Source organism: Phocoena phocoena, chromosome 14 (assembly GCF_963924675.1).
Source record: "Phocoena phocoena chromosome 14, mPhoPho1.1, whole genome shotgun sequence".
NCBI lineage: Eukaryota > Metazoa > Chordata > Mammalia > Artiodactyla > Phocoenidae > Phocoena > Phocoena phocoena.
In genome coordinates, this window is record NC_089232.1 from 51,951,664 (window position 1) to 51,978,717 (window position 27,054).

The window sequence follows — 27,054 nt, forward strand, 5'->3', positions numbered from 1 at the left end:
CCCCCATGGACTCCCCCTCAGAGCCCCCCCCTTTCTCTCCCATCCATCATTCCAGGCCCAGCAAAGCATTCCCTTCCCACTTGCCTGAGCCCCCAGCCACCTCCCATTCTGGGAACTTGAACCCCACTTCAAGCTGTATAACCCAGGAGTGTCTAGCCCCCTGGTCCACCCCAGGTCCAGCCCTCTGAGCTGGCCTCAGTCCGTTATTGGGGCCCCCGACAATAATTCACGTCCTCCAAATTGACATTAATTCATCTCCCCTGCAAAATAGTTTTAATGAAAGGTTTTATGGGAAGTTGAGGAGAGCTTTACATAGTACACGTGGGACAAAATTTCCCCCAGTCGCACTTCAACACCTCTCTGTTTTCCCAAGCTTGTCTCTCTCCAGAGCTGCCGGATACGCTTTCTCCCCAGCCCCCTCCTCCTCAGCCTCTCAACCCCGTGGGTTCCAGCCTCCACCCTCACAGTGTCCCCTCAGCGAAACAAAAGCTGGTGGTGAACCAAGCCTGCCCTCCTAGCCCCTGGCTATCAGGACCGCAGCCCCCGTTCATGAGGACTTTCCATGCATTGCCGTTATTTCCTGTCAGCTGCTTTGTCTACTCAGGCCCATCTTTTTCGACACAGATCTTTGTTGGTAGGGACTGTGTCTTCATTCTTCTCTGTGGTCCCTGCTGCTTTGTTCCTTTAGTGCTGACGCTGGGTGTGCACGTCGTAGGGTCTGAACAGACATTTATGTTTGTTACATTCTTCATTCCCGGCCTGGCTCTGGTTTCTGGACGGAGGCCTTCTCTTCAAGCACGGATTGTGCCATAGAAAAGGGCAATGACGTGAGGTGAGGACCAGGGCTCGGACGCCCGCCCTGTAACCCAGCGATGGCTCTTGACAAGAAAATCCCTCTCTACTGCTGCTGAGGGGAAGGCTGCAGATGGGTAGAGCCTGAACTCAAGCAGGACTCGCTTCAGTCAGGGTTTATCGGATCCCTTCCCTCCCTGGGAAACAGGAGGGGGTTTGCTTTGGACCTGGGTGTGAAGGCAGGGGGCTGTGGATGGGCTGGGTCGTCCTTAGGGGCCTCAGCCATGCAGAGGCAAATCTTAGCCCTCACCTTTCTGTAGCTCCCAGTGCCACCCTAGACCTGTGGGGTAGGCTGCTGGTCACCATCCTGTACCTTCTGGCAGCTGCGGTCCTGTCGGGATCTTTGCTTTAGAGATGTTTGCACTAGGCCCTTTATGTTAGTTGTCTAGTACAAACGTACACACATTCTTTATTAGCGTTAACTGTCTTACCCTCAAGAAGGCGTGTTCCTTGTGTAAGTTCCTCAGTCCCCAGGAGCCAAAAGGAGCAAACTGTTACAACCGCAGGCAGGCGCAACCCTTCCCCACCGCTCTTCTCATTAACACTTCCTCCCGAGGTGCAAGGGAAGCTGTTTGCTGCTGACACAGACCCAGGCAGTGCTTATGGCGAGGCTGCTTCTACAGGCTCACTCCCTGCCTGGGGAGGGCTGGGGGAGACTGAACATGAGGCCGTCAGGCCTTGCCCCTCACTGAGGCCAGCCCCCCTGCCCCCCGCAGGAAGGCTGTCGGCAAAGATAACTTGGTGGAGGGAGAGCGTAGATTTAATTCCGATCCTGAGCTGCCTGGAGAGCCAGAAATGGAAAGGATACTTTGAGCACGTGCTGGAACCTCAGAAAATGCTGCAGGGCTTCCTCTCTGTCCCTAGGGTCCCAAGATCCCTGGAAGGGGGTCAGCAGACCTATGCTGGGCCAACCCCAACCCGTGTGGCTCTGGGAACCAGTGCAGCCCCTCACTGAACTCCCCAGGGAGATACTCAAGTCTTTGCCCCTTTCCTCTGCCCTCCCCTGTCTCCTTCTCTGTACCCTCCCTGTTCATTACCTTGTTTCTGACATCATGCCTGGTCATTGACAATGCTGGAAAAGGCTGTATCTCTCCTCCCACCCTCACCTTCCTAAGCTCTGTTCTAAAGCATGATAAACCCTCACTTTCTCACAACTCCCCAGCTTTCCCACACAACCTCACAGCTCGCCCCGTGGTCCTTTCCTGCAGGATGGGACCCCTTTCACTGGAAGGCAGGCTACTCCATTCTCTCCGCAGACGCAGCAGAAGGGATCCCCAGCTCAGACAGTCTTGGCAGACCCTTGGCCCAGCTCACCACCTCCTCCTGCACACCCGTGGAGTGATGGAATTGGGCACGTGTTTTTTTTATCACTGGGAGGTGAGCCCAGAGAGGGTGATGTTTGATGACTCCTGGCTGTTACCAAGCCTGAGTGGATTCACATCCCCAAGATCACACAAGATTTAGAACTTGAAGGGATCTTGAAAGCCTCAAAGGAATCTGAGCCTCAAAGGAAGCAAGGAAGCAGTCCTGGGTCATAGCCAGCTAATAAGACCCTTGGGACTGCAAACAAAAAACCTGATAAGACTGGGTTGTTGTCATTCCTTTTTAATGAAAACTTAATGTATAAAAGCTCCAAAACTTTGGCTCCCAGCAGGGCAAATATGTTAGCAAATACATGGCTATAGCTTGTTCCTTGGAGAATCCTTCATTTCTCTTTCCCAGGGTGTTCTGTCCTCAGGGCTCAGTCACAATGAAGGTCTACAGAGAAGAGGTACCGGGGGGTGACTGTATAAGGGATGTGACTTGAGGGGGCCCAGGGATAGACTGGGGTCCTGGATGAGGTCAGGGCCCCGGGGGCATGTTGGGGAGCAGAGTGGGTGGGAAGGTGGGCCCACCACACAGCACCGGCCAGAGCAGGTGCTCGTGAACCTCTGTAAAAGAAAGAAGGGAGGGAGGGAGGGAGGAGCGGAGAAAGTGGAAGCAAGTTGTGCTGGGGCTCAGTTGGAGAAAGGGAAGCAATAGGGAGTGTGTAAAGATTCTTATTTTCTCCTTTGGAATTTGAGCTCTGGGTTTTCACTCAGTTACATTCAAATCAGCAGACCTCTTATTCATTTATTCACTCCACAAATATTTATTGGCTGGTTACCAATGTCAGGCGCTCTGCCTGGCACCGCATCCCTTTCAGTGAACAGGGCAGTTAAGACCCCAGCTTTTCCAAAGGAACCTGCTGATGGGGATGGTGGGCACAAGTGAGAGGGCTGAGGGGTCAGGAGGGGACACTCGCTACACTGAGCAAGTAGACAGCTGGCGACTTCGGTTGATCTAAGTGCTATGGAGAAGTAAAAGGTTATGGGCAGGGAGGCCTTTGGCAGCCTCTGCTCACGTAGGGCCCTGTGCACCTAAGGCAGGAGAAGGAGGCATCCACGGAAACAGCAGGGTGGGGGGACGGGGGCGGAAGGGAAGGACGTTCTGAGCAGAGGGAACCCCAGTGTGAGGCACCAGGCAGAGAAAGCTCTGCTGGCTTGAGGAGCAGAGAGGAGGTCAGTGGGCTTCACCAAGCAAGTGAAGGTGAGACAGAAGGGGCAGGGCCAGATCCCAGGGGTCTTGTGGGCGGCCCTTAAAGGGATCTGAATTTATTCTAAGTACAATGGGAAGCCACTTAGGGCTTGCAAGCATGGAAGGGACATGACCTCATTTTACTGTGTCCCTGCTTCTCTGTTAGGTCCCCAACACAGCATTTGCCCCTCTCCTTTGCTCAAAAGAAACCCCACAGATCCCATGGAAATAGGAAAACAAACCACCCAGTCATCATCAGCTCAGATTAATGGACAGGTCTCTTTATAGGCAAGACTTTTTTTTTTTTCCTGAAAAGCCCTTTGTAAATAGCATCTGGGGCCAATGGCGTCCCTTCCTTACAGAAAGTACCATTACCTTTACCTTTGTCTTCAGTAGCAGGAGCTGTTAATATTCAGGTATCCCATGCTTTCCACTCCAAGTTGAGGACAAACACTTAAATGTACTGTTTACAGAAATTACCCTATCCAAGCACCTCCACCTCCCTTTCTCCTTACTAGGGACCCTCCCTTGCCATCGGGATTTGTAAACCTAGGCTTCCCTCCCCCTCTTAGCTTCTTGTGCGTTACCATACCTATGGAATCTTCTGGTTTTCTTTTAGCTCAAACTTTATAGCACACCTATCCTTCTGGACCACTCAAGTCATACCTCCTCCTGACTCCTCCTCCTGGAAGCTTTCCTCACTGGGCTCTGGAGTGCTTGGACTTGTCACGCCCCTGGACTCAGCCCATTGGTTTGTTTTCCACACTTTGGAGTTTGCATTTGTTTCTCTGGAGGGGCAGCTTCTCCCTTGCTTGTGACTTCTTTGTCTTCTTGAGTCATGGGAGTCACCTGATCCCCCGGAAAGGGAGTGGGCTGGGGACAGGGTACTGGCTCTGAATCCATGACATCAGGAAGATCTGGTAAGCAGGAATGGCACTGGTTATATCTTGAATGAATGAATGAAGCCTGGCTCTGTGGAGTTTGGTCCTGGCCTTTGACTGGTTCCTTTGGGCTGTGGATTGGGTTTACTTCTACTCTGTCTGGCTGTTGTGTGACCCTGGCAAGTCACATCTCCTTCTGTTACATGAGGGACCAGGGCCTGATGACCCAGTTCCTTGGGGTTCCTCAGCCCCCCAGCTCCCCACTGTTGGCTTCACCCACTGCTGCTGACACTTGACCTCTTCTGATCTCTCTCTCTCTCTGTCTCTCTCTCTGTCTCTGTCTCTGTCTCTCTCTCTCTCTCTCTCTTTTTGATTGAAGTATAGTTGATTTACAATGTTGTGTTAGTTTCAGGTGTACAGCAAAGTGATTCAGTATTATATATATATGTATATAGTATACACATATATATTTCCTTTTTCAGATTCTCTTCCATTATAGGTTATTACAAGATACCGAGTATAGTTCTCTGTGCTATACATTAGGTCCTTGTTGTTTACCTATTTTATATATAGCAGTATGTATATGTTAATCCCAAACTCCTAATTTATCCCTATCCCCCCTTTCCCCTTTGGTAGTCATATGTTTGTTTTCTATGTCTGTGAGTCTATTTCTGTTTTGTAAATAAATTCACTTGTATCATATGATATTTGTCTTTTTCTGTCTGACTTACTTCACTTAGTATAATCTCTAGATCCATCCATGTTGCTGCAAATGGCATTATTTCATTCTTTTTTATGGCTTACATTACATTGTGTGTGTGTATATATATATGTATATACACACACACTACATCTCTTATCCATTCATCTGTAGATGGTCATTTAGGTTGCTTCCATGTCTTGGCTATTGTAACTAGTGCTGCTATGAACACTGGGGTGCACGTATCTTTTCGAATTAGAGTTTTTGTCTTTTCTGGATATATGCCCAGGCAAGGCATTGCTGAATCATATGGTAGCTCTATTTTTAGTTTTTTAAGGAACCTCCATACTGTTCTCCATAGTGGCTGCATCAATTTACATTCTCACCAATCCTGTAGGAGGGTTCCCTTTTCTCCACACACTCTCCAGCATTTGTTATTTGTAGACATTTTGACGATGGCCATTCTGACCGGTGTGAGGTGGTACCTCACTGTAGTTTTGATTGGCATTTCTCTAACAATTAGTGACGTTGAGAATCTTTTCATGTGCCTGTTGGTTGTCTGTATGTCCTGATCTTTCTTTCTAGGCTTGCTTGTCTGGTGCCTACCTAGTTTGAGACTGGCCTTTGACACATGCTGGCCTGTAGGGCCCCTGATCCTTCTCCTGTGGGGGCCGTGGGCAGGGTTGTACAGTAAAGGGTGTCGGGGAGGATACACTGCACATCTACTGGCCTCGCTCTCCAACCAAGAGCAAGGCATGTTCGCAGGTGGCCTGCTTTGGGGGACGTGGTTGGCTGTGTGTGTGGAGGGCTTTGGAGGGGCGGGGAAGCCTTGGGCCTTAGACATTCTCACTCTGAAGACAAAGAGCAGAAATAGGGCAATGCATGCTCCCTGCCTCCAGGCTCTTGCTCATTGAGAGAATATACACTTGGTTCTCAGAGTCTGGAGTCTTGTAATAGTAGTTTGTATTCTCTAGGCAGCACCATGCAGCCCTTCACAGAAAGGAATTGGTGTGGTTTATAGGACAGAGTTCTGGGGTAGGAGATTGCAGGCCTGGGTTCTAGTCCCAGGGGTTGCCATGCATTTGCTGGTTTATTCCAAGTAACTCATTCACCATTTCAGTGCCTTAACTTTTCTTAATGGATAAGAAAGTGCCTACAGTATTCTCATTGGGGCGTTTTGTCAATGAAATGAGATAAAACAGAAAGCATTCTAAAAAGGCAAAAAAGATGCCCATGTGCTCCATTGCTAATTTTGATATGGAACCTTAACTCGATGAAAATATTTGTATTAGTATACAAGAAATAAAAGACATTATAGAAGTCAGAAAAGTTTAAAAATCACATATAATTTTATCATCCTGATATAGTTATCTTTTTCTCCTTTCTTTCATATTTTACAGTAATATTTTCAAGTGACTGTGCATAATAGGCCTACCATTTTGTACCTTGATTTTTCACATAACGGTATCACTTGATCTCTGTATCCTTCATTTTCCATGCCTGCAAATTATTGCACCTAATATGTTTTATAATTCATTTAACTATTCAAACAGTAATTGACACTTGAGCTACTTTCAAGTTGTCCTTATAATAAATAATCCCATAATTGGCACAGGGCTCTCTAGTGGAATCAGTCTGTATTTAACATTTTGTCTACTTGTTAAATTAATACATATACATTGTATTAATTTAAAAGATTTAGAGTAGTATAAAGAAAACTTAAATCACTCGTAATTGTACCACTGACAGATACCAGTGTGAAAATGTGGGTGTCTGTCCTTCCACTCTTTTGCTACTCATATATTGTGTGTAGGGGCACATGTGTGTATACATATTACTGGCCTGATGGTGTGTGTGCAGTGTTCATACTGATTTCTTGCTAGTTACTACTGGGCAGGCAGTTAAGAGCATGGAGGTTAAAAGACTGGTCTCCAGACTCAGGATTTGACTCTGTGAGTTCAAATCCTGCCTCTGCCATTTATTTAGGTAAACCCTTTGGATAACCGCTAAGCCTCAATTTTCACACTTTATTAGCTAGTCAACCTTAGGCAGCTTCCTTCTCTAGGCCACAGTTTTTAGAAGAGGGATAATAATAGTATCTGTCTACTTAGGTTGTAAGAATCAATCCATAGAAAGCGTTTAGCAGAACACCTGGCACATAGGAAGTGCTCAGCAAATACTCCCTGTGGTCATTTTTTCATACATCTTTCATGTCATGAAAGATTCTTGGAAATCACCATTTTTAACAACTGAACAATATTTTATTGTTCTTTTATACCCTAATCTATTCCGTTTCGTTATATAGTTTGTTAATTTCAATAACAAGACGGTGAATTTCGTGTCCCGAAACCTTTGCCCCTGTTTGGATTACTTCCCTTACAAGCATGCTAGAGCTGGAATTAATGGGTTAGAGTATGAGGATTTTTAAAAGACTCTGTAATACATATGTCAAATTGCTTTGACCGAAAAAGATTTTAAAGAACATTAAGCACAGTTTTCAAACTGCAGCAGCAGTAAGTGCATTCTTGGACTTTTGTTTCTCTCCCCCCCCCCCCCCTTTCTTTCTATCCCAGCCCTTTAAATTGTAGCATGTGAAAGCCAACTCCTTCAGGGTCCTAGACTTTTGAGACGGTCCCTTGGTGTGAAAGGGCACAGAGCCTGGGAGAGAGAGGAGGAAGAGAGAACTGGTTTGAATGTCGCTAGCCCCGACCGGCTTAGTAATTGTACCACAGTTGACAGATGCGGCAGCGGTCACGTGACCCGAGTATGACCTCATAGCTCCCAGCTCCCCCCACCCCCTTCACCCCGCCAGCCTGGGCTCGGGCACCCAGAGCGGACTCGGCGGCAGCAGCGGTGGCGGGAGGGGGAAGGCATTTCCATCACCCCTACTTGACAAGCTATCTAAAGGAGACCTGGGGATTTGGGAACTCTCTTTGGTTCCCTGGGCGAAGAAGGGGGACGCTAGGAAGCCCAGACTTCTGTAATCACTGGCCAGCGAGAAAATGCAACAGCACGATTAGCAAGTATTTGCTGAATGCAGCTGGGTGCCAAGTTCTGGCTGCAGGCCAGGCTCGGTGCCAGGCGCTGTTCAAATTTCATCGCGCTTAATTCTTTTTATCCGCCTCTTACTGCTGAGAAGAGAGGTTTGGAGACACAGATGAGAAAACTTATGGCTTAGCTGAGGAGTGAGGACTAGCCCAAAGCAAGAGAAAACTGGAGGAAGCAGTGGGTGCTGCGCGTGTACATGGGGTATTAGACTGCGGCCAGCGAGGCTGGCGGTGGGGGGGTGGGGACACTGCCCGCCCACCCGAAGGCTTCTGGGAGAAAGGACCGGTGAGGTGGGACACAACAAAGCAGAACAGATCTCACACTGACCTGACAGGGCATCTGTAGTGGAGGGAATGGGATTTTGGAGGAAAGCTGCAAATAAAACAAGTGAGAAGAGAAAGACGAGGGAGGAAGATATTGACAGGACGAAGGGGGAGCTCCTTGGCCCAGTTTCACAATAGTGAGAGCCCTCACCCCCTTGGCAATGCTTTAAGGGTGCCCTCAGGTCCCTCTAGCTTAAGGGAATCTTCAAAGGTGCTGATTTTGCATTCATTGTAGGCCCTCCCCTTGCAGGCAAGAGCCAAGCTCTGTGACGCTGGTGCTCTAAATGTTTTTCTTGTAGACTCCAAAAATTTTTTTGGAAAATATGTGTACCCCTTTGCACATTTTTAGGAGCCAACACACAAAATTTTTCCATGGTTTAAACAGTTACATAGGGTGTACTTTCTGGTGTACGCAAATATTGACATTTAAAGATAAAAGTGTTGCAGTACTCTGAGAAATGTTTCTAAATGAAATACTATAGTGATTGGATACCCACTGTAATCCTTTTAAAAAATACATGAAATTCTGCCTTAACAGTTGGAAAAATTTCATCTCTTTTTCCTCCTTGAATTTATATTTCCTTCTACTTTCCCTACAGAATTTTATCCTAATACATTTTTATGATTGTATATCTTTTATGCATCACCCTATCATACTTCTCTGCAACCAAGCTATGTATATAAAATGAATTTATTTTTAAAATTTCTTGTGACCATAGATTCTAAATGTTAGAGAGTATTTTGTCTGGATTTGTACCATGACAACTAATATACAGTTAATCAAAACAAATGCTATTAGAAAATCTAATAGCTACTAAGGAAGCATAAAAAATAAAGATTAATTGAAACTACATCTCTTAATGAGAAGAAGCTTTTTTTCCCTACCCCAATTAGTTCATATATCCATGGATGAATATTACTCATCGCTAGAAGGGGTCAAGGTTCAGTATTAATTCTATTTGTTTTGTTTTGTGTTTTAAATAGGTGCAAGAGCTGAGCTCAGAAATCTTTTCACATACATAAGTACAAAGAAATGTAGGGAGTTTTGTTGTAGCAATGTCGCTCAGTTTTATAAACTCCTTTTGAGTTAATCTCAAAGATCATATGGGTAGATCATTAAAAACCTATCAGCTGACAACTAGAATAGATTCTCCTTCAGTCTGAATGAGAGCAGAGAATTGGAAGCTCGTCGATTTGCCCAGTCATTAGTCACCCCTTTTCTCCACATGGATGCTGGCATTTAGACTGTCCTTTCAGTGCACCATGCATTTTTCCCTAAGCCAATGCGCTGTGGGAAGACTTGGGACAGGTAGGTAGTGTGCCTTTCTTTTGGGAGGTGGGAGAAGGGTGATTGTGCAAGCGAAGCAAGAGGGAGAACAAGCAGCATCCCTCGTCCATGTGCTCAGACAGGACAGCTGTATAAGAGAGCGCTTGTGGAAGTCGAGGACTCGTCATGTGAGGCTCCTAAAATGACTTACACCAAAGTGTGTACCCTTTGGAGGGTCTTCATGTATTCCCAAGAGCACCTGTACCTTAGTTTGTGCCGGTCCATTGCTGGATGGATGAGCAAAGAAAGGGAAGGTGATGGGGCGAGGGGTCCCTTCCCTGAGGGATGACCACCTCTCTGTAGGGCCTTTCTGAGGAGGGGATGGAAACAGCAAGGATCTGAGCCAGGCACACTGGCTGCTGTCTGTCTCAGACCCAGACTCTTAGAGCTTTCCTTCTCCTTTTGGTTCAACCTACTTTGAGCTCTTGAAAGACCTTCCTTCTCATTCTTCCATGTGGGGCCTCTGCAGAGCAGGGGGGCTGGGGGGCTCCCCACAGAGAAATCAGAGTGGAGAGGAGCATAGTGGGACCATCGAGGGCCCGAGAAAGCTGGAGTCCCCATCAGTCCCTGACGGAGGGCTGGCTACTTTGCTGGCTCTCTGTCCTCTCCATCCCAGGCTGTGCTCATTCGTGGGGGCATGGCCTGCTGCTGTGGCACTTTTGTCATTGGAAAAAGGCCTTCTTTGGGCAGTACAGCACCGTGAGCATATGAGGTGGGGCTCACAAGACACCTCTGTACTAAGAAAAATTCTCCCCTTCCTCTGGACTGATGCAGCCCAGTGCCAAGGGGCATGGCTTGGCCGGGGGAGGGTGGGCCGCATTTCAGTGCCCACTTGTCCCCTCGACTGGGCACCTTTTGGCATTGTACAACCTCATAACCATGTGGGGCACGCTGCTTGTTCTAGCCTCTCTGTCTTCGAGCATACTGTCTCCCCTCTTGGAGTGCTGTCCTTCTGGCTGGATTCACCAAACCCTACCCACCCTATGAGGACGGCCTCAGGTGCTGCCTTCTCCTCCAAGAACCAGGCTCCTCCAGCCCACGATCATCTCCCCCGCATGTGGCTTCCTGCAATCTCTGTCTATAGACATTAATTATACTGGAAATGATGGGGGGATATTTATACTAGAGCAATGGTTCTCAACTGGGGGCAGTTTTGACCCCCACAGGACATTTGGTAGTATCTGGAGATGTTTCTCGTTGTCACAACTGGGGCCGGGAGCCTGTTACTGGCATCTAGTGAGTAGAGGCCAGGAATGCTGCTAACTATCCTGCAATGCACAGGACAGCTCCCATCTCTCCAAGCAAAGGATAATGTGGCCCAAAGTGTCAACAGTGCCAAGGAGAAACTCTGGACGAGATGGTCTCTAGTCTTGAAAACGCTTTATGTCACACCCTAAGTTATATTTTAGGGTTTTTATATTGTGTTTTAATGATCAGTGTCAGTGTTATTTTGCAACCAGATGGTAACTTCTTGGAGGATAGAGACCGTGTGTCTTGCAGGTCTGTCCCCTAAAGGCACTAGCACAAGATCCCACAGAGATTTTGGCCATCAGGAAGATACAAAGGAAGGATGAAGAGAGACTCTCTGGCCTGTCCCAGCCCTGCTCTCAGGTGTTTCCCATGAGCCTCTGCTAGAATTCCTTGCCCGTTGGACTCTATTACATTATATCCTAAAGCAACAACAACAACAAGACTGAAGACAAGAGAGCCAGACAGACACGGATTCCTTAGTATGGCTCAGGGAACCACCCAGTCTCCAGCCTGCCCCTCACTACGTGCCTAAGCCCTGGGCTAAGCTGAGGAGACGTTGAGAGAAATCATTAAACTTCAAGGTTGTGGGCAGCCAAGTATCAGCTTTCTCTTTAGCCTGGAGCGAAGAATCTATGAACTGTTCCCGAAATCAGTAAATGTGACCTGGGAAACCCCACAGCAGGATTCATTAGAAAGAAAAGCTCTGATAGATTTCTCTCAAGTGTAGCACCTCTCAGCATCAGATCTTTATATTTGAGGGGGTCCAGAGCACGAGGACAAAGGGAGGTCCGCAAGCCATGTGTTCACATATCTTACAACTGTAAAGTGAGCTAACAAATTGTTAAATGTTCCAGCTTCCTACCTTGAAAAATAAATCTTCATGATGACCTAGAAGGTCAAGTTTGGATTGAGAACGCTCATATCCCTCTGATCCCCGTGCTGGAACATGGTGGTTTTGGGGAGACCTGGCCCCAGGCCCCCTCCCCGCCACCCTGCACTCATGGCCCATGGCCTGTCCCCTTCTCCTTCACCCCCCAGCTCTGCCTCACCCTTGGAGGGGCCTGATGTGGGCATCCAGCCTACATATCCAGGTTCCAGTCACACCTCTTTTATGCTCACCACCATTCCAGTCTACCCTGTGGAGGGAGGATCGACCTGGGGAAGAGGACTGACTGCAGGCTGGAGAAACAGGTTTGGGACCTTCTGGGCAAGGAGTTCCTTGGTCCTGTATGCCTAGGGTATGTTCTTGGAAGGTGTGAGTGTGGTGTACACGTCCACTTGGCCCTACAGACTTTTTACCCTGTGGGGAGGGGGGAGACCAGATAAGAATCAGAGGGGAGCCCTCTTAAAGTGCTGGCCCAGAGTGAGGTCCCTCTTATTGGATCGAAGGGCACACTCTCTCCCAGAGTAGCAAGAGCTACATCATGTGCCCTGGGCCTCCTGGAGGCCAACCCCCCACCCCTACCCCTGCCACACGCGGACTGGGCAGGTACCTCAAGAGCCATTTTGGAGGGTAACAGCTTTATTGAGATATAATTTATATACCGTACAATTTCCCCATTTAAAGTGTGCAATTAGATGGCTTTTAGCATATTCAGGTTTTGCAGCCATCACCACATTTAATTTTAGGACATTTCATCACCCTAAAGGAAACTGTGCACCCCGAGCTCTCATCCCTCAATCTTTCTGTCCCCCTAGCCCTAAGCAACCACTAATCTGTCTCTAGAGATCTGTGTATTCTGGACATTTCATATGAATGGAATTATAAAATATGTAGTCCTTTGTGATTGGTTTATTTTACTTAGCATGATGTTTTCAGGGTTCAACCATGTGGTAGCATGGATCAATGCTCCATTCCTTTTTTTAAAAAATTTATTTATTTAATTAATTTAGTTATTTTTGGCTGCACTGGGTCTTCATTGCTGCGTGTGGGCTTTCTCTGCTTGTGGTGAGCAGGGGCTACTCATTGTGGTGGCTTCTCTTGTTGCGTAGCACGGGCTCTAGGCCTGTGCCTCAGTAGTTGTGGCTTGTGGGCTCCAGACGCGCAGTCTCAGTAGTTGTAGCGCACGTGCCCATTTGCTCCACAGCATGTGGGATCTTCCCAGACCAGGGCTCGAACCCGTGTCCCCTGCACTGGCAGGCGGATTCTTAACCACTGCACCACCAGGGAAGCCCCTTCATTCCTTTTTATTGCCAAATAATATTCCATTGTATGGCTCTCTCACACAGTAGTTAGCCACCCATCAGTTGATGGACACTTGGGTTGCTTCCAGACCTTTCATGGTCTTTTCATGGAGCCTTTTGTGAGTGTACAGACTATGCTTCTCTGTGGTTTCCCACTGGCATCCCCTCTCAGCAAGGTCCTACCACCATTTCCCTTGGCACAGACATCAATACCTCAACCCCTCATGGGGCCAGAGCAGGGCTGTTTTCCCTCCAGAAGTGGACAAATGGCTCCCTTTCGACATGTGGGTTCTCATGTATGCTTCTAATAGCTCCACTTCTCCCCATGCCTCTCGCACTCCCTTGTTTAGGTTCCTCCCCACGGCTTTCTCCAGAGGACAGGCTGGGAACAGGTGCCAAATCACCTCCATTAGCTATTGCTGAGCCCATGTTCCAACTCATGTAATCCTCTTCTCCTTAGCCAAATGGGAAAGCCCTTGCATGATTCAGAACTCTTGGTTCCAAGTGACAGAAACACAATTTAAATCAAAGTTAATAGCAACTGAAAAGCGTAGGGATGTCTCTGTTTCAGGTGGATCCAGGGGCTCAAATCATGCCAACAAGGACTCACTCTCTCTCCTTCTCCTCCCTCCCTCCCTCTCCTTCCCTGAGTCTTCTCATCTCTTCTTGGCTTTGCTTTTCTTCACGTCAGCTTTATTCTCAGTGAGGCCTTCCCCGAGTGGAACAAGACAGCCTCCAGTAGCTCTGGACATTTATTCTGCTTGCTTAGTACCCAGTGGAGAGTTTATCTTTCCCAGGAGTTCCAGCAAAAGTCCTAAGTCTGAGACTCATTGGTTAGGCTTGGGTCATGTGTCCACACCAGAACCAATCATTTGGCCAGGAGATGGAATGCTCTGATTGGCCAGGTCTGGGTCTTGGGTCCACCCTCGATTGGAAGTCAGCCCACTTGAACCTCTTGGACAAAGATTGATGAACAGGGAGTTCCCCAAAAGAAAATCAAGGGGAAATGAACATTTAACACACATAGCAGATGCCACTGGAACCATCCTATGAACTGGCCCGTCTGGGGTCTGCCCTACTAATTTATCATACATATTTAGATATGCCTGAATCCTAGTAGTGGACATTCCTAGGCTGAGATCCCTGCTACATGTGATAAATTAATTTATGAGATTCTAGAAGTTAATATCCAAGATATTACAGTTCCTAAGGAGGGTTTGTAATTGAACATGAACAAATACTTAGTCCAGGAAATTTTGCCGTAATAGTAGAATTGTAAGCTTTATATAGCAGGACAGTGGAGAAAATATTTTTGAATTCAAGAGGCCTTTTGGAGACCCAGATGCACCGTAAGTAGGTATCTGTCCAGACCACCCATGTATAGGATCTAAATGTCCTTGACGTAATTTCATAGGACTTTATCCACGCCAGGGATGAATGGAGTCAGGTGGGGGAGGTGGCAGAGGGCCCAGGGAGTCATAGGCAGGGGTCCTGGGTGGAGAGGAGAGAGCTGGTTGTAGCAGCATAATATAGCTCTTCTCCGAGATTCCCCCCTCACTCTTCCCCCCCCTTTCCTTATTCCTTTGTCACCATGGCAACTAAGGAGCTCCCTCATCCTCTTCCCCTCTCCAGTTGGCTCCGATCCGCATGACCCACCTCTCTGTCTCACCAACTTCACAGAGCTGTTGCCAGCCTCTCTCCACGTCTCTCAGCGAGGGCACCCCCCTTTGCCCTCCACCCTCAACGCACTCTCTTGCCTCATTTCCCCACCCCCAGGCCCCTGCCTTGTCCCTTCTTTAACTCTGATCCAGGCTCGAGCCAAATTCCCATCTTCCTTCAAGAAGTTGTATGAAAATTGGATTTTTGCCACTCTAACCTGATTTGAAATGCATTAAGAGATCTGTCTCTTGAAACACCTCAAGGGGAGGCTATTTGTGAAGGGAAGAAGCATGCTTTACTCCTGCTTCTGTGCTTCAACGCGGTGCTGGAGTGAATCACGTTCTATTTTCATAACTAGGAGTGTTTTCTGTTTGAAGAAACGCCCCAGCATGTCTCTGAGTGAAACAGAAGACTCTATCGTAAGGGAAATCACATCTCAAGTTCAAAGTTTGTGAACTGGTGGGCCCACAGACTTTTGTTAGGTCCATAGAGTGCTTAAAAAGATGGAACCAACACATAAAAAGACTGGATTCCTGGATGCCCTTGAACAACTAGACAGGGGGCCTGCATCGTCACATGGTGGAAATGGGAGGGAGGGAGGGGAGTGGGGGGCATCAAGGGCTTTGAGTATGGATCTCCCTCTCGCCAAGAAAATAGCAGGTGTGTGAAGTTCCTGGGCTAGTGAGGACTTACGTCCTTGTCCCCTCTCAGAGACATTTCCCTCCACAGCCTTTGGTGGGAGGAAGGGAGAGAGTGGGTGGAATGAAACGGTAGATTTTTAAGCCAAGTACCTTTGAAGCCACTACCCGTAGGTGTGCACAATAGAGAGACATAGTGGACTGCATAATACCACATGAAATACAGTAACAGTACTTTTCACATACGTTATCAAAGCAGCTCTGAATCGTCATTCACAAATACAAATAAATGAGACATAGATTTCGTAGCTTTCTTTAAAGCAACTTTCAGCTCTGCGCCACACTTGACCTCTGCCACCTTCTTGCCGAGGGAGCTCAGGCAACTCCTGAACCTCTCTGAGTCTCGTTCTCTTCTGCAAAGTGAGGATGGTTATAGCACTCCCTCAGGGAGTGGCCGTGCGATGAGATGAGTTAACATAAAGTGTGTTGCACGGGGCAGAATACCCAGTAGGTACTGGGGAAGCGTGTGCTCCCTTCTCTCCTCTCCAGCACGTCTTCACAGAGGCTTGAGCTCGGGATCCTCTCTCAGGTTGTCTAGTGTATCCTTTAGTTCATTGGCTTGTTCATTCATTTGCTTCAAGCACTGATTGAGCCCCCGGCAGTGGGTTGGTCCCGGCAGCACACAATTAGCTGTTCTGGCATCTCCTGGTCAAAGAGAGTGCTGGGAGGAGAGCAGGTCCATGGTAGAGAATGTCTGAGACCGCCCTCCCCCGCCTCCCTCCCCGCCCCCCCCCCCCCCCCCACTACCTAAACTAAGGGTTGCCTTGCTCAGCACTTTCTGCCCGGCTTCCTGGTGGCTGTCTTCCAAGGCCTGCTTTCTGCCCCAGGACCCTACAAAGGCTCCTTTGATGAAAAGTTTGCGGCAAAGTGACTGTGTCATTTGATACAAATGAGGCTCATGAGGGTAAAAAGTGTAGCTTTATTCTCCTATTTTGGGATTTTCTAGCCCAGAGAAAAACGGGCAGCTGAATGGGGCTGGGGGCGGAAGCCAGGAGGGAGGGGAAACGCCAAGAGTTGGAGAGCTCTTTGCTTCTGTTAGCCCTGGGATTAGCAGCTGCAAGCCTGGGGCGTGACCTGCACACCAAGAGGTGCCTCCTGCTTAGCCAGACTCTGCCTCCAGAGCCGGTGGGTGTACGAGGGGCACCCCTGCATTGCCTGGGAGGGGACCTTTTGTCCCCCCAGGCCACCAGACTCAGCATCCTCCACTGCTGGGCCTGCTCCCGTGGTCCCCACCCCCTTTCAAAATGCATAGCACCTGCTCCCCTTCCTCCAGCTGATGGGGTGCCGAGGACCAGGATGGGATTTGAGGGGATCCACAAAAGCCCCCCACCCCAGGGGGTCTCCTTCATCCACCTCGAGGGCTGGCCTCATGGGCGGACTGCCACAGCATTGGCACTGGGCCCCATACTCAGGGGGACCCTGCGCTCAGGGAGACCTCACACCTGGTTTCAGGCTCTGCTGTCACCACCTTGGAATTCTCGACACCCTGCATTGTTCTTTTGCGCTGGGCCTCACAGACTCTGGAGCCGATTCTGATCCTCTCCACTTCTCCCAGTTCTTAAAGTCAGGTCGGTGATCCCTACACATTCTTTGCTCATCTATTTTTTTTTTTTTTTTTTTGCGGTCCGCGGGCCTCTCACTGTTGTGGCCCCTCCCGTTGCGGAGCGTAGGCTCCGGACGCGCAGGCTCAGCGGCCATGGCTCACGGGCCCAGCCACTCCGCGGCATGTGGGATCTTCCCGGACCGGGCACGAACCCGTGTCCCCTGCATCGGTAGGCGGACTGTCAACCACCGCGCCACCAGGGAAGCCCTTTGCTCATCTTTTACTAACACCTCTCATTTGTATAGCTCTGCCTTTTCCATGAGCCCGCACGCTGTTATCATACCTGTCACCATGAGTCCCTAAATCACTGACTCATGCCAGAGTTGTTTGTGGGATTCATCTCATGACCCCAGGCCCTTTGATGCCACCCCTTTGTTCTTGAGGAATAAAAATGCCTACCTCCTGACGCTATCTGCGATACCCTCATACTTAAGTGTAGGAAATTTGCAAGTCCAAAGCTGATCCTCCACTTGGCTCTTAAGAGCCCTGGACAAGCCCTCTGGGAGCGCTTAATAAATACTGACTAATGAACCCGCAGCAGCTGCTCCTTTGGCTAATTAAATCTAAATAAGTCACAGGCTTTAAATTATGCAATAAGGCTTGGCCAAAACAGCTTAAAAATGCGGGAGCCCTAGTTTTTCTGCTGTGCCCTGTGGAAAAAATCCCATCTTTTAATCATGCTTAACCTTCCTGAAAGAACAGCGGCAACCTTTAAATAATGAATGAATGTATATTAGCGAGATTTTTTTCCCCCCAAGCTACACACAACGGAGCTAGATCATAAAAGGGACAGAGGCAGAGATAGGCCTGGGGGGATTCCGGAAGTTTCTGGTGAATCGCAGAGTGCTGGGAGAAATCATTTGGTGGCTCAGAAGCCCAGAGCAAGGACTGGTGAAGAGCACAGAGGGAGGAGGGGCGGACACACTGCCATCCAGCCTGCGCCTGCCAGCTGTGATGGAGGCTCCCACGGCACTGGTGGGGGCTATGTGCTCAGTTATCCTCTCTCCACTCCTTCCTATCTTGCCTCCACGTACCCTCCCACCCCCGAAGACCCTCCAGGCCAAGAGCAGTGTCTTCACAACAGAGCAAAGGTTGAATTGAGTTACATCACCTAGAGCAGTGCTTTGCAGACTTTCAGGTGCACAAGAGTCTTTGGGGATGTTGTCAAAAATGCAAACGATCAGTGGGGTCCAGGGTGGGGCCTGGGATGCTGCATTTCTAAGATGCCTGGGGCTGCTGGTCCTCAGATCACGTGCAGAGTAGCAAGGATTTAGGTTTTGTAATGAAGCTGAACATTACAATCAGTTGGGACACTCTTCAGGTGCTCCCAGGACACCATCTCAGATCAGTTAGGTAGGAATTTCTGAAATCAGACCCTAAGCTCTTTGGTCCCCTTCTCCCCATTCCCCACCTTTTTTTTTTTTTGAAACTGAGTTAGAGTCTAGATAATTTTCAGGTCACCCAAATAAAGCCTAGAAAGCTTAACCAACTTGCTTGCAATCACCTCCTGAAGTGGGATTAGAAACCGATCTGGCAGGGAAGTGGCCTTGGAAGCCAAGCCTGCTCCCCCTTCCCTCCCGCAGATCTCAGCATCTCCAGGACTCTAGCCCCGTCCCTGGGCTCAGGGTTGCCACGTATGTGATTCCATTTGGGGAGCAGGAAAGATTCTTCTATCTTTCTCCTCCTAAGCCTTCCCGAAAGTTCACTATTAGTGCTCAATTGCCTGGGCTGAAGCTGAGTGTAATGTGTAGGATCCGTTACACTCTGTCTTCAGCATCACGGTGTGAGTGGGATGACAGGACAGACACTGGGGGCACTGGGCTCTGTCCTGTGGGATCTGGGACTCAGGAAGGGGAGGGACTCTCAGGGCAGACTCACCTCCTCCTGCACCTTTGCTGAGGGCACCCAGCACAGAGGGGTGTGCCCTTCTAAGTCCCCAGGCAAGGCTGTGGCCCCGGTTGTGTAAGATACTGGGGCCTCAGGCAGAGGTCAGGAGGTTGCAGGCAGAGCTGTTCCAGTTGTGTATCCGGAGAAAACCATGACCTTCCTGCTGTGGTATGTGAGCCAGGCCTTAAGGCAGAAGTGCAGCTGTGGGCCAGGCCCAGCTTGGCTACAGCTGTGTCCTACCCAGTTGTCTCAACCTGGACCATGACACTGGGGCAGAGAGTGGGAGGGAGCTGGGCTTAAGAAAGCAGCAAGGTACGGTAGACACAGTTATTTGCTTATTCAGTATCCACCCCTCCCCTTCCCCACCCCCACCATATTATCAGAATCTTAATTTTGTTCAAGGCTGCAACACTGTCCAGGCCAAAAACTTACCACACCTCATATGTCCTGAAGCTAGGAGCAGCAACATGACCAGGCTGACCAATGAGATGTAAGCAGAAGTCTCTAGGCGGATCTTTCTGGAAAGCTTTGAAAAAAGATGGCCCCATTTCTCTTCCCCCCTCTGCTGACCTGGAGTTGATACCTGGAGCTATAGCAGCCATCTTGAGATTATAAGGCTAAAAGCCATGGGGTGAGGGGGATAAAAGCCATATGCTAAGGATGGTGGAACGAAAAGAAGGATCCTCCTCTATGACTTCCTTGAGAAGTTTCACCATCACGGACTGCCCAACCTGGGACTTCTGAGTATGTGAGACACATAAACCCCTATTTGGTTAAGCCACTGTGGCTGGGTTTCTTTTACAGCTAAATGCAGTCTTCATACTGGGACCTCAGAAAGAATGTTCCTGGATTGGAAATGGGAAGAGAAGGTCAAGGCAAGAACGTGGCCCCCAGGACAGGGGAGGGGGGAGGAGTTCCCCTCTTTGTGGGGGGAGGGTCACTATCTCACTCTACAATCTTCAGGGATTCCTTGTTTCCCAAGGGACTAAGTTCATATTCCTCAGGTCAATATTCACGACTATAAAATTTGGCTCCAAATCAGTTTTCCAGGCCTGTTACCATTCACCGGAGCAAGCATGTGCCTGCTCCTTCTTTGAGTATAGATTATACACTCCCACCCTGGTCTTAATTCACATGAGTTCTCGCTACTCCTTTCTACCTGTCCCAGGCTTACCTGCCCTTGTGGGCTGCTCTTTTGAGAAGACTTCCTATCACCCTGGGCTCCAGGGACCTCTCCTTTAATCTCCTTCATCACTGAGGTCTATGTGCCTGATAGTTTCTTTATACTTTAGTGTGTATCAGCTGCATGTCCTCAGCAAGGCTGTGAGATCCTCCAAGGCAGGATTTGGGGAGTGTGGAAATACAGAAAGATCACTTTGGAGTCAGACTTGAGATCTAAGATGATCTTGGGCACATCGCTTAACCTCTCTGAGCCTCAGTATCCTTGTCTGTGAAATGGGTATAATGTACATGTCTGCCTCCCGGGCCTCCATAAAGCATGTAGCCAAGTGCCTGGCATATTGGAGGTGCTCCAGAAGGGCTTGTATGTTGACTTGTTGCCTGCTTGGTAATCCTAGGCTGTGCCTTTTTTCTATCCTTTGTATCTCTCGCCACTTTTGTCTCTCCCTTCCTTCTGATTTTCTGCGTTGCATTTGAACAGTGAGGTCTGTATCAAGTATGAGGAGTGACCATGAGCTGTTTTCATTTCTGCCTAGGGTAAATCTTTGGCTGCTGGCTTCAGTCTTCTATCAGAGTAGGAAGTAAGGATAGAGGGGAGATTTCATGGCCATTGTGAAGGGGGTGAGAAGACATGCTAACTTAACTGAAAGGAGTTTACTAATCTTTCTCTGAAGATTTGTAAGGAAAATGGGTGTATTTAAGTCCAGTTTTACCTGGCAACAGGATGATGAATTGAATGGCCTTATAGCAGTTTTTTGTTTTTTTTTTTTTTTATAAACAAACTCCCAATTCTGTTTGTTGTAGTGAATTAAACATCTGGGCCTTAATCTTTTTGATATCCTGATCTCCTCCTTCTTTTGCCTCAATCCCACCCCAGAAACCCAGATCAAATTAGATTGTGAGAAGTGACCCATAGCAAAAAAATTCTGCCATTGAAAGTTTAATGAGAAATGACAGTTTTATTACTTCCAAGTAAATACCTGTCACGCGCAGCTATAAATGGGAATGAATGAATTGAACTGGGTGGAAAATGAGAAGTCACCGTGGACTGAAACGGCGTGATAATGTGTACTGACAATGAGTCCCGCGGCGGTCTTCTCTTTTCATGTGTTTCGCTCTGCATCACTCAGAGAGCCCAGCAAGACAGAACGTATTCTTTTGTTCCTCTTAAAGCAGAGCCTTATGTCCGGGAAGAGGAAGGGTCAAAAAAGACTTGATTGATTGCAAAGCTGTGTCCCTTCAGTTTGCTGCGTTATCCTTAAAGTCTCCCGTGCTGGCCATCATTCCTGGGCAGGGCTGGCGAGGTGGGGGCAGCTGACAACCTGCTGTGTGTGTGTGTGTGTGTGTGTGTGTGTGCGCACGCGCGCACGTATATGTGTAGAGGATGGGGGAGGTGAACTCCTTTCCCTTGTTACACTGGGCCACTTCTGTGCCTCTTGTGAGTCCCCTAGTGCCCAAAGTCTGTTCCTTTTGGTTGTTGCCGCCTGTTGTTGTGTATATCTCTGTTGTAGACAACTATTTGTTATGTATCTCTGTGTGCGTGTGTATGTGTGTGTATGTGATTTGAGGGTTGGGCGTGTGGCCTCTTTAGGTTTTTTTTCTCCTATTTTTCTACTGGAGCAGCATTGCTGACTGCACCTAATCAATCAATGCCTCCTTACCTGTGCCCCCAGGAGTATGCCCAGATGTTGCCCCCGCCTCACCCAGGCATGTGCTGCTCAGTGATCAGGATATCTGATAGGCCTGTCCTGGGTTTCCTGGAGCTTCTTCAGCGTCTCTCTTCTTGAATTGCATGTTGCTGAGGGCAGGCTCCAAGCATGCATGGTGGACTGTGTACAGTCCTGCTCAGGCCCAGGGCTAGATGGACCCTTGCCAATGCCTTGGTGATGCCATCTTGACATGTCTGCAGAGCTGGAAAGAGCTTGGGGAACCTTGGCTCCTGTATTAGTTTCCTGTGTTAGTGTTGCGGCCGCAATAAATTATTACAGATGTAGCGGCTTAAAACAACTCAGATTTATTCTCTTACAGTTCTGGAGGTCACACGTTTAAAATGGGTTTGGCAGGGCTGCATTCCTCTGGTGGCTCTAGGAAAGAACCCGTTTTCTTGCCTTTTCTAACTTCTATAGGCTGCCCGCATTCCTTGGCTCATGGTCCTGCACCACTCTCCCCTCTGCTCCCATGGCCACATCGCCTTCTCCGCCTCTTACCCTCCGAGGTGCCTCCCTCTTACGAGGACCCTTATGATTACATTGTGCTCCTCTGGGTAGTCCAGGATCATCTCTTCATTTCAAGGCTCTTAATTTAATCTCAAAAGTCTCTTTTACCACATAAGGTGACATATTCACAGGGATGTGGATGTCTTTGGGGGGCCTACCCTCAAAAGCCTACCCCAGCTCCCCACACCTCAGGGAAGATCTATCTGAGTAGATGTGGTGGATCCCAAGTCAGCCTGGTCATGGTATGATTTCTGTGATTCTCGAAAGGCTTTCTAAACCCTTCTCCCTACAGATACTTCCCTGGCCTGCTACCTTCTGAAATTCTCCTCTTGGGGAATAAAGCATCTTTATCCACAGTGGGAACTCAGGCTTAGTAGAAGGCCTGAACAACATGTTTCTCCGCACTAAGGTGTAAATGGTTGACAGCAAACATTTCCTAACAGCAAGTTCCGATGGGAGGGAGGCACGGGTGAGGGAAGGAGGTGCCCAGTGTTGGAGAGAGCCAAGGCACTTGGAAGTATGACCATAAAGTTTTAATCAAACAGAGCAACATGGCCGCGATGCAGAACAGGTAGTGCTTGGAGAAGAGAAAGAAGATCATCTCCTTGGTGACATAGATTGTGTGTATGAAGATGAAGCAGTACAGGAACATGGCGAATTGGTTCTGGGGAAGCAGGAGGTCCTGGAGGCCTCCCGAGAACTGCGGGGGAAAGAAGAGAGTAGAAATGGCAAAACCAGGGCTTGGGTACCAGGCAGACCCGGGCTTCAATCCTGCTCTTGTCCCTTCCTGAACGTGACCTCGGGCAGGCTGTCTTCCTCACCTAAGGTGAGGGTAATCGTGCCCACCTCACAAGATGATGAGGAGGAAGAGTGAGGACGAGAATGAAAATCCCAGGCAAGGTCACGGGCACAGAGGGGACTCATGAGTTTTCACTTCTTGAGCCTGGTCTTAGCCCTCCTGAGTCAGGCCGCCCCCTTCCTTTCTTGGTACACTCCATGCAGCCTCTGAGCCCACATGTGAACACCAGGTCTTGGGCGTGAGATCCCCACATCTGGACACCAGCTCTTGGGCGTGTTCTCTGGACAGTGTCCCCAGATACTCCACCTTGTTTTCTGGATGGTGGCACAATGAGAGGGGGTCCCTTGGGCACAGATGACTGTGTCTGACTCTCTGGGCCGTAGTGCATGTCACATAAGGTCAGGCTGTGGTCCTTCAGCCCAGGGGGTGGTCTCTCCTGCAGACGGGTAGTAAGACACAGGTGATGGGGCCTCCGTAAACTCTTAGGGTTTGGGGTGTGGGGGAGGCAGCTTGAGCTGTCTGGCTGATTCTGCCTGTGTATTGCTCTTTTCCAGAATCTATATAATTAAAGTCGAACAGACCCCCATTTTAACTATAGAAAGCATCAACATATAAGTAGAGTAAAAGCTGATATAGCTATTTTGATCTATAGTTAAGAAGGCATTACCCGTGGTTCATTCTTTAAAATATCTTTTAAACTCATGCCACATTTTTTGTAAGCAGACATATGGCAGGGACTGTGATGCCCTAAATTCACAAGAAACATATTCATAGAGATATTTTTCAATACAATGACAATTATCTACCCACCCACCCACCCACCCAGAAGAAGAGAGGTGGGAGGCTTAAAAATTAAGTCAGCTCTCCAAGTAAAGGCACAGGAAGTAAAACCCTTTTGTAATCTATTGTTAAAAGACTGGGGTTTTGGGTATACTATTGTTGAACCAGCTACGTAAAATGTGAGAGTAACTAAATAAAACTGAGGGGGCAGGAAATGACTCCAGTGATGCCACCTCTAAAATGAATAGTAAGGAAGATGGAAGACCAGAGGAAGAAACCCAGTGTTCTGGTGGGACTGGAGGGCTGGACAGATCTTGTGTTTTTCTGCAGACCTGGTGTGGCTCTGGTTCCGTGGACTTTCTGCCACTGTTTGTGGTCTACGTGCTAATGGCTATTATTTGTGATTTTGATAACAAATTGTGCATTTGTGAAACCTTTTAGACTTTTCAAAACACTTTCAGTTGTCTATTTTTTTTTTAAAGCAGAAGACAGAGAGCAGATAGGACTGTACACCAAGGATTTCCATCTCCTCCAGCAAGGAGAAAGATTTTCAAACTAAAAAGCAGGTATTTTGTGAGCAAGGAAAACAAAAGAGAATTGTTAAGAAGCCAGCATGTGTTCATTGAGAACAAATCATGCAAAACTAACCTAATTTTCTTAAAAAAAAAAAATGGACCAGTCAATTGGGGAATTGCTATAGTGTAATATCTTAATTCTGGGAAACCATTTGACAGTGTGTCTCAGTACAGTTTTCTGGACAAGGTAGAGAAATGTGAGCTGGAGATAATGTAACTCAAGGGTGCTGATTAATGGAACATTGCTAACCTGTAGGGAGATCTTTTAGTGGTATTTACTTTAGGTCATATCCTCCTCGACAATTACAGCAATGACTTGGATAAAGCCAGGAGGCAAGTTTCTCAGAACTGAGGATGACTCAGAGCTGGGAAGCATAGCTAATACATTACATCCTGATAAAATTGAGAAATGATGAACGTAAGTTGTTGCATTTGTGTCAAGAAGTGAAGTGCGTGAGTACATAAAAATGGTAATAGCTAACACTGAGTGCTTACCTCAATGTGCCAGGCTCACTGCAAAGTGTCTCACATGCATTCTTTCATTTAATCCTCACGACAACCCTATGAGGTAGGTATTACCTTACAGATGAGCAGACCAAGGCCCAAAGAGGATCAGTAACTTGCCCAGTGTCACACAATTTATATGTGGTGGAGCCAGGATTTTAACCCAGGCCTGTCTGAATTTAAAGCCCAGACAGCATTGCTTTAAACAGTAACATCTTTCATTATTTAGTGCTTATGAAGGCCCAGCCAGAGTGCTAAGCATTTCCCGTCCCATTTAATCACAAGCAGGCTTTCTTATCCCCATTTAGATTAGGGGAGAGTGGTCCATTTCTTGCCAAAAGATGTCTAAGTTTTAGTTGACAGCAAGGCAGCGTGATCCAACAGAACACGTGCGGCCCTGATCAGGGGAGCAGGGGATGGTTCTATCAAAATCCACTAGCCAGACTGCAGTGGGAGTTCTGGGTCTAGTCCCAGGCGTCCTATTTTAAGAGATGCAGAGAGGAGTAGAGAGTGGTGGAAATCCAGACATAGAGGAAGTGTTGAAGAGTTTTCCCTGAGGAGGAAAGCCATGGACAGGCAAGTGGACAAGGTGGCTTCCGGGTCCCTCCTGGGGAGGGTTGATCCTTGAAGAGTTGGAGCTCAGCTTAACATGGAAGCTCTAAAGCAGTGAGCCGGCGGGCGCAGGGCAGGGAACAGCCGAGAAGCAGGTAAGGTGGGCTCCCCGTGCAGGTCAGGGATGGGCTCCCCTCACCCCTAGTTTCCCCGCCCCCTTCGCCTCCCAGCTGGGACCTGTCACCTACTAGGCGGGGCCTCGCCTGCTGCCGCAGCTGCTCCATCACCTCTTCGTGCTGCCGCTGCCGCTCGTTCTCCTCCTGCAGGTACCAGAGCCGCTCGAGCTCGAACTCCATGCGCATCTTCTCCAGCTCCATCTCGTCGTTTCGCTGGGGCCCTGGGGTCCCCGGCGCCGCTGCGGCTGGGGCCAGGGGCGGCTCTGCGCGTTCAGGTCCATCGCCCTCCTGGCCCTTGGTGGTGGCGGGGCCGGCCTTGGAGGAGAGTGACTTAGGTGGCCCCGGGCAGCCTCTGTCCTCACAAGTTTCCATCTCCTCAAGGTAGTCGTAGGACAAGTCTGGCTTGGGGGACTCTGCCTCCTGGGCCTGGGAAGGGGGAAGTGGGGGGTCTGGAGGGGTTAGCATGGGGCCGCCCAACCCCTACCCCACCACGCTCCTGCAGCCCTAGGCACAGTGCACTGGGGTGCTTGAAAGCGGTGTGAATTGTAAACATCTAGACTGAGTTCTCCCGAGAAACTTCGACGGAGTTATCAGGACCTGAGAGTTAAGGAGGAGAGGGCAAACGGACACAGAAGAATGGCGCCCTAAAGTTGCAAGTGGGGCCTTTGGGAGGGTTGAGTAGAAGTCTGTCTTCCTCGTGATCTTCAGATCACTACTGGTGGTAACTTTCCCACCTCCCACTCTACTTTGAGGCCAATTAGACATCCAGTCCTCTGGGGGCCACAGAGGGAGGAAGAAACCCAAGGTCTGCATTGAGAGAACCTCAGTATATGGGAACCAACGGTAGGGTTATGGGGAAGCCTGGTCCCATCTGCAGGAGGAGGAAAGGGCCCCACATGGAGAGCTAGACGGGGGAGACCAAAGCCAGCTTCAAGTGACCTGACAATCTTACGAAGGGCTACCTGGTCTCCAGTTACAGCTGGGTGCCAGCGTGGGGATAGGGTGCACGTCTCCTACTCTTCTTAGCAGTTCTCTGGAATCTAACAGCTCTCAGCTCCTATCTTGTGGTGTCCCCATTATGCTCTTCCCCCCCTGTGCTGGGACAGGCTGGGGCAGTGAGAAGAGGCATCCTCCTTACCAAAGAAGGCTTTGACTTCCCTTCGGACATGGGGTCATCAGGCACCATCTTGGGGAAGGTTGGGCAGCTTTCTCCTGCCCCCCGGCCTTCCGTCATCTCTCCCTGTCCTCTGTTGCCATCCAGAAAACCACAATACTGCCGGTTGGGGCCAAAGGACATCTTTTGA

At 48.8% G+C, this 27,054-nt stretch overlaps 1 protein-coding gene across 1 annotated transcript; it reads right to left on the reverse strand.

Moving 5' to 3' along the window:
• Positions 1–684: 684 nt before the first annotated feature.
• TMEM247 (transmembrane protein 247) lies at positions 685–27,054 on the reverse strand. Its single transcript, XM_065890826.1, has 4 exons — positions 26,889–27,054; positions 25,823–26,176; positions 22,876–23,064; positions 685–789 (listed from the first exon to the last, which is right to left on the reverse strand). Exons 1-4 carry the CDS (start codon positions 27,045–27,047, stop codon positions 685–687), a joined length of 807 nt encoding a protein of 268 aa, XP_065746898.1. The 5' UTR covers positions 27,048–27,054.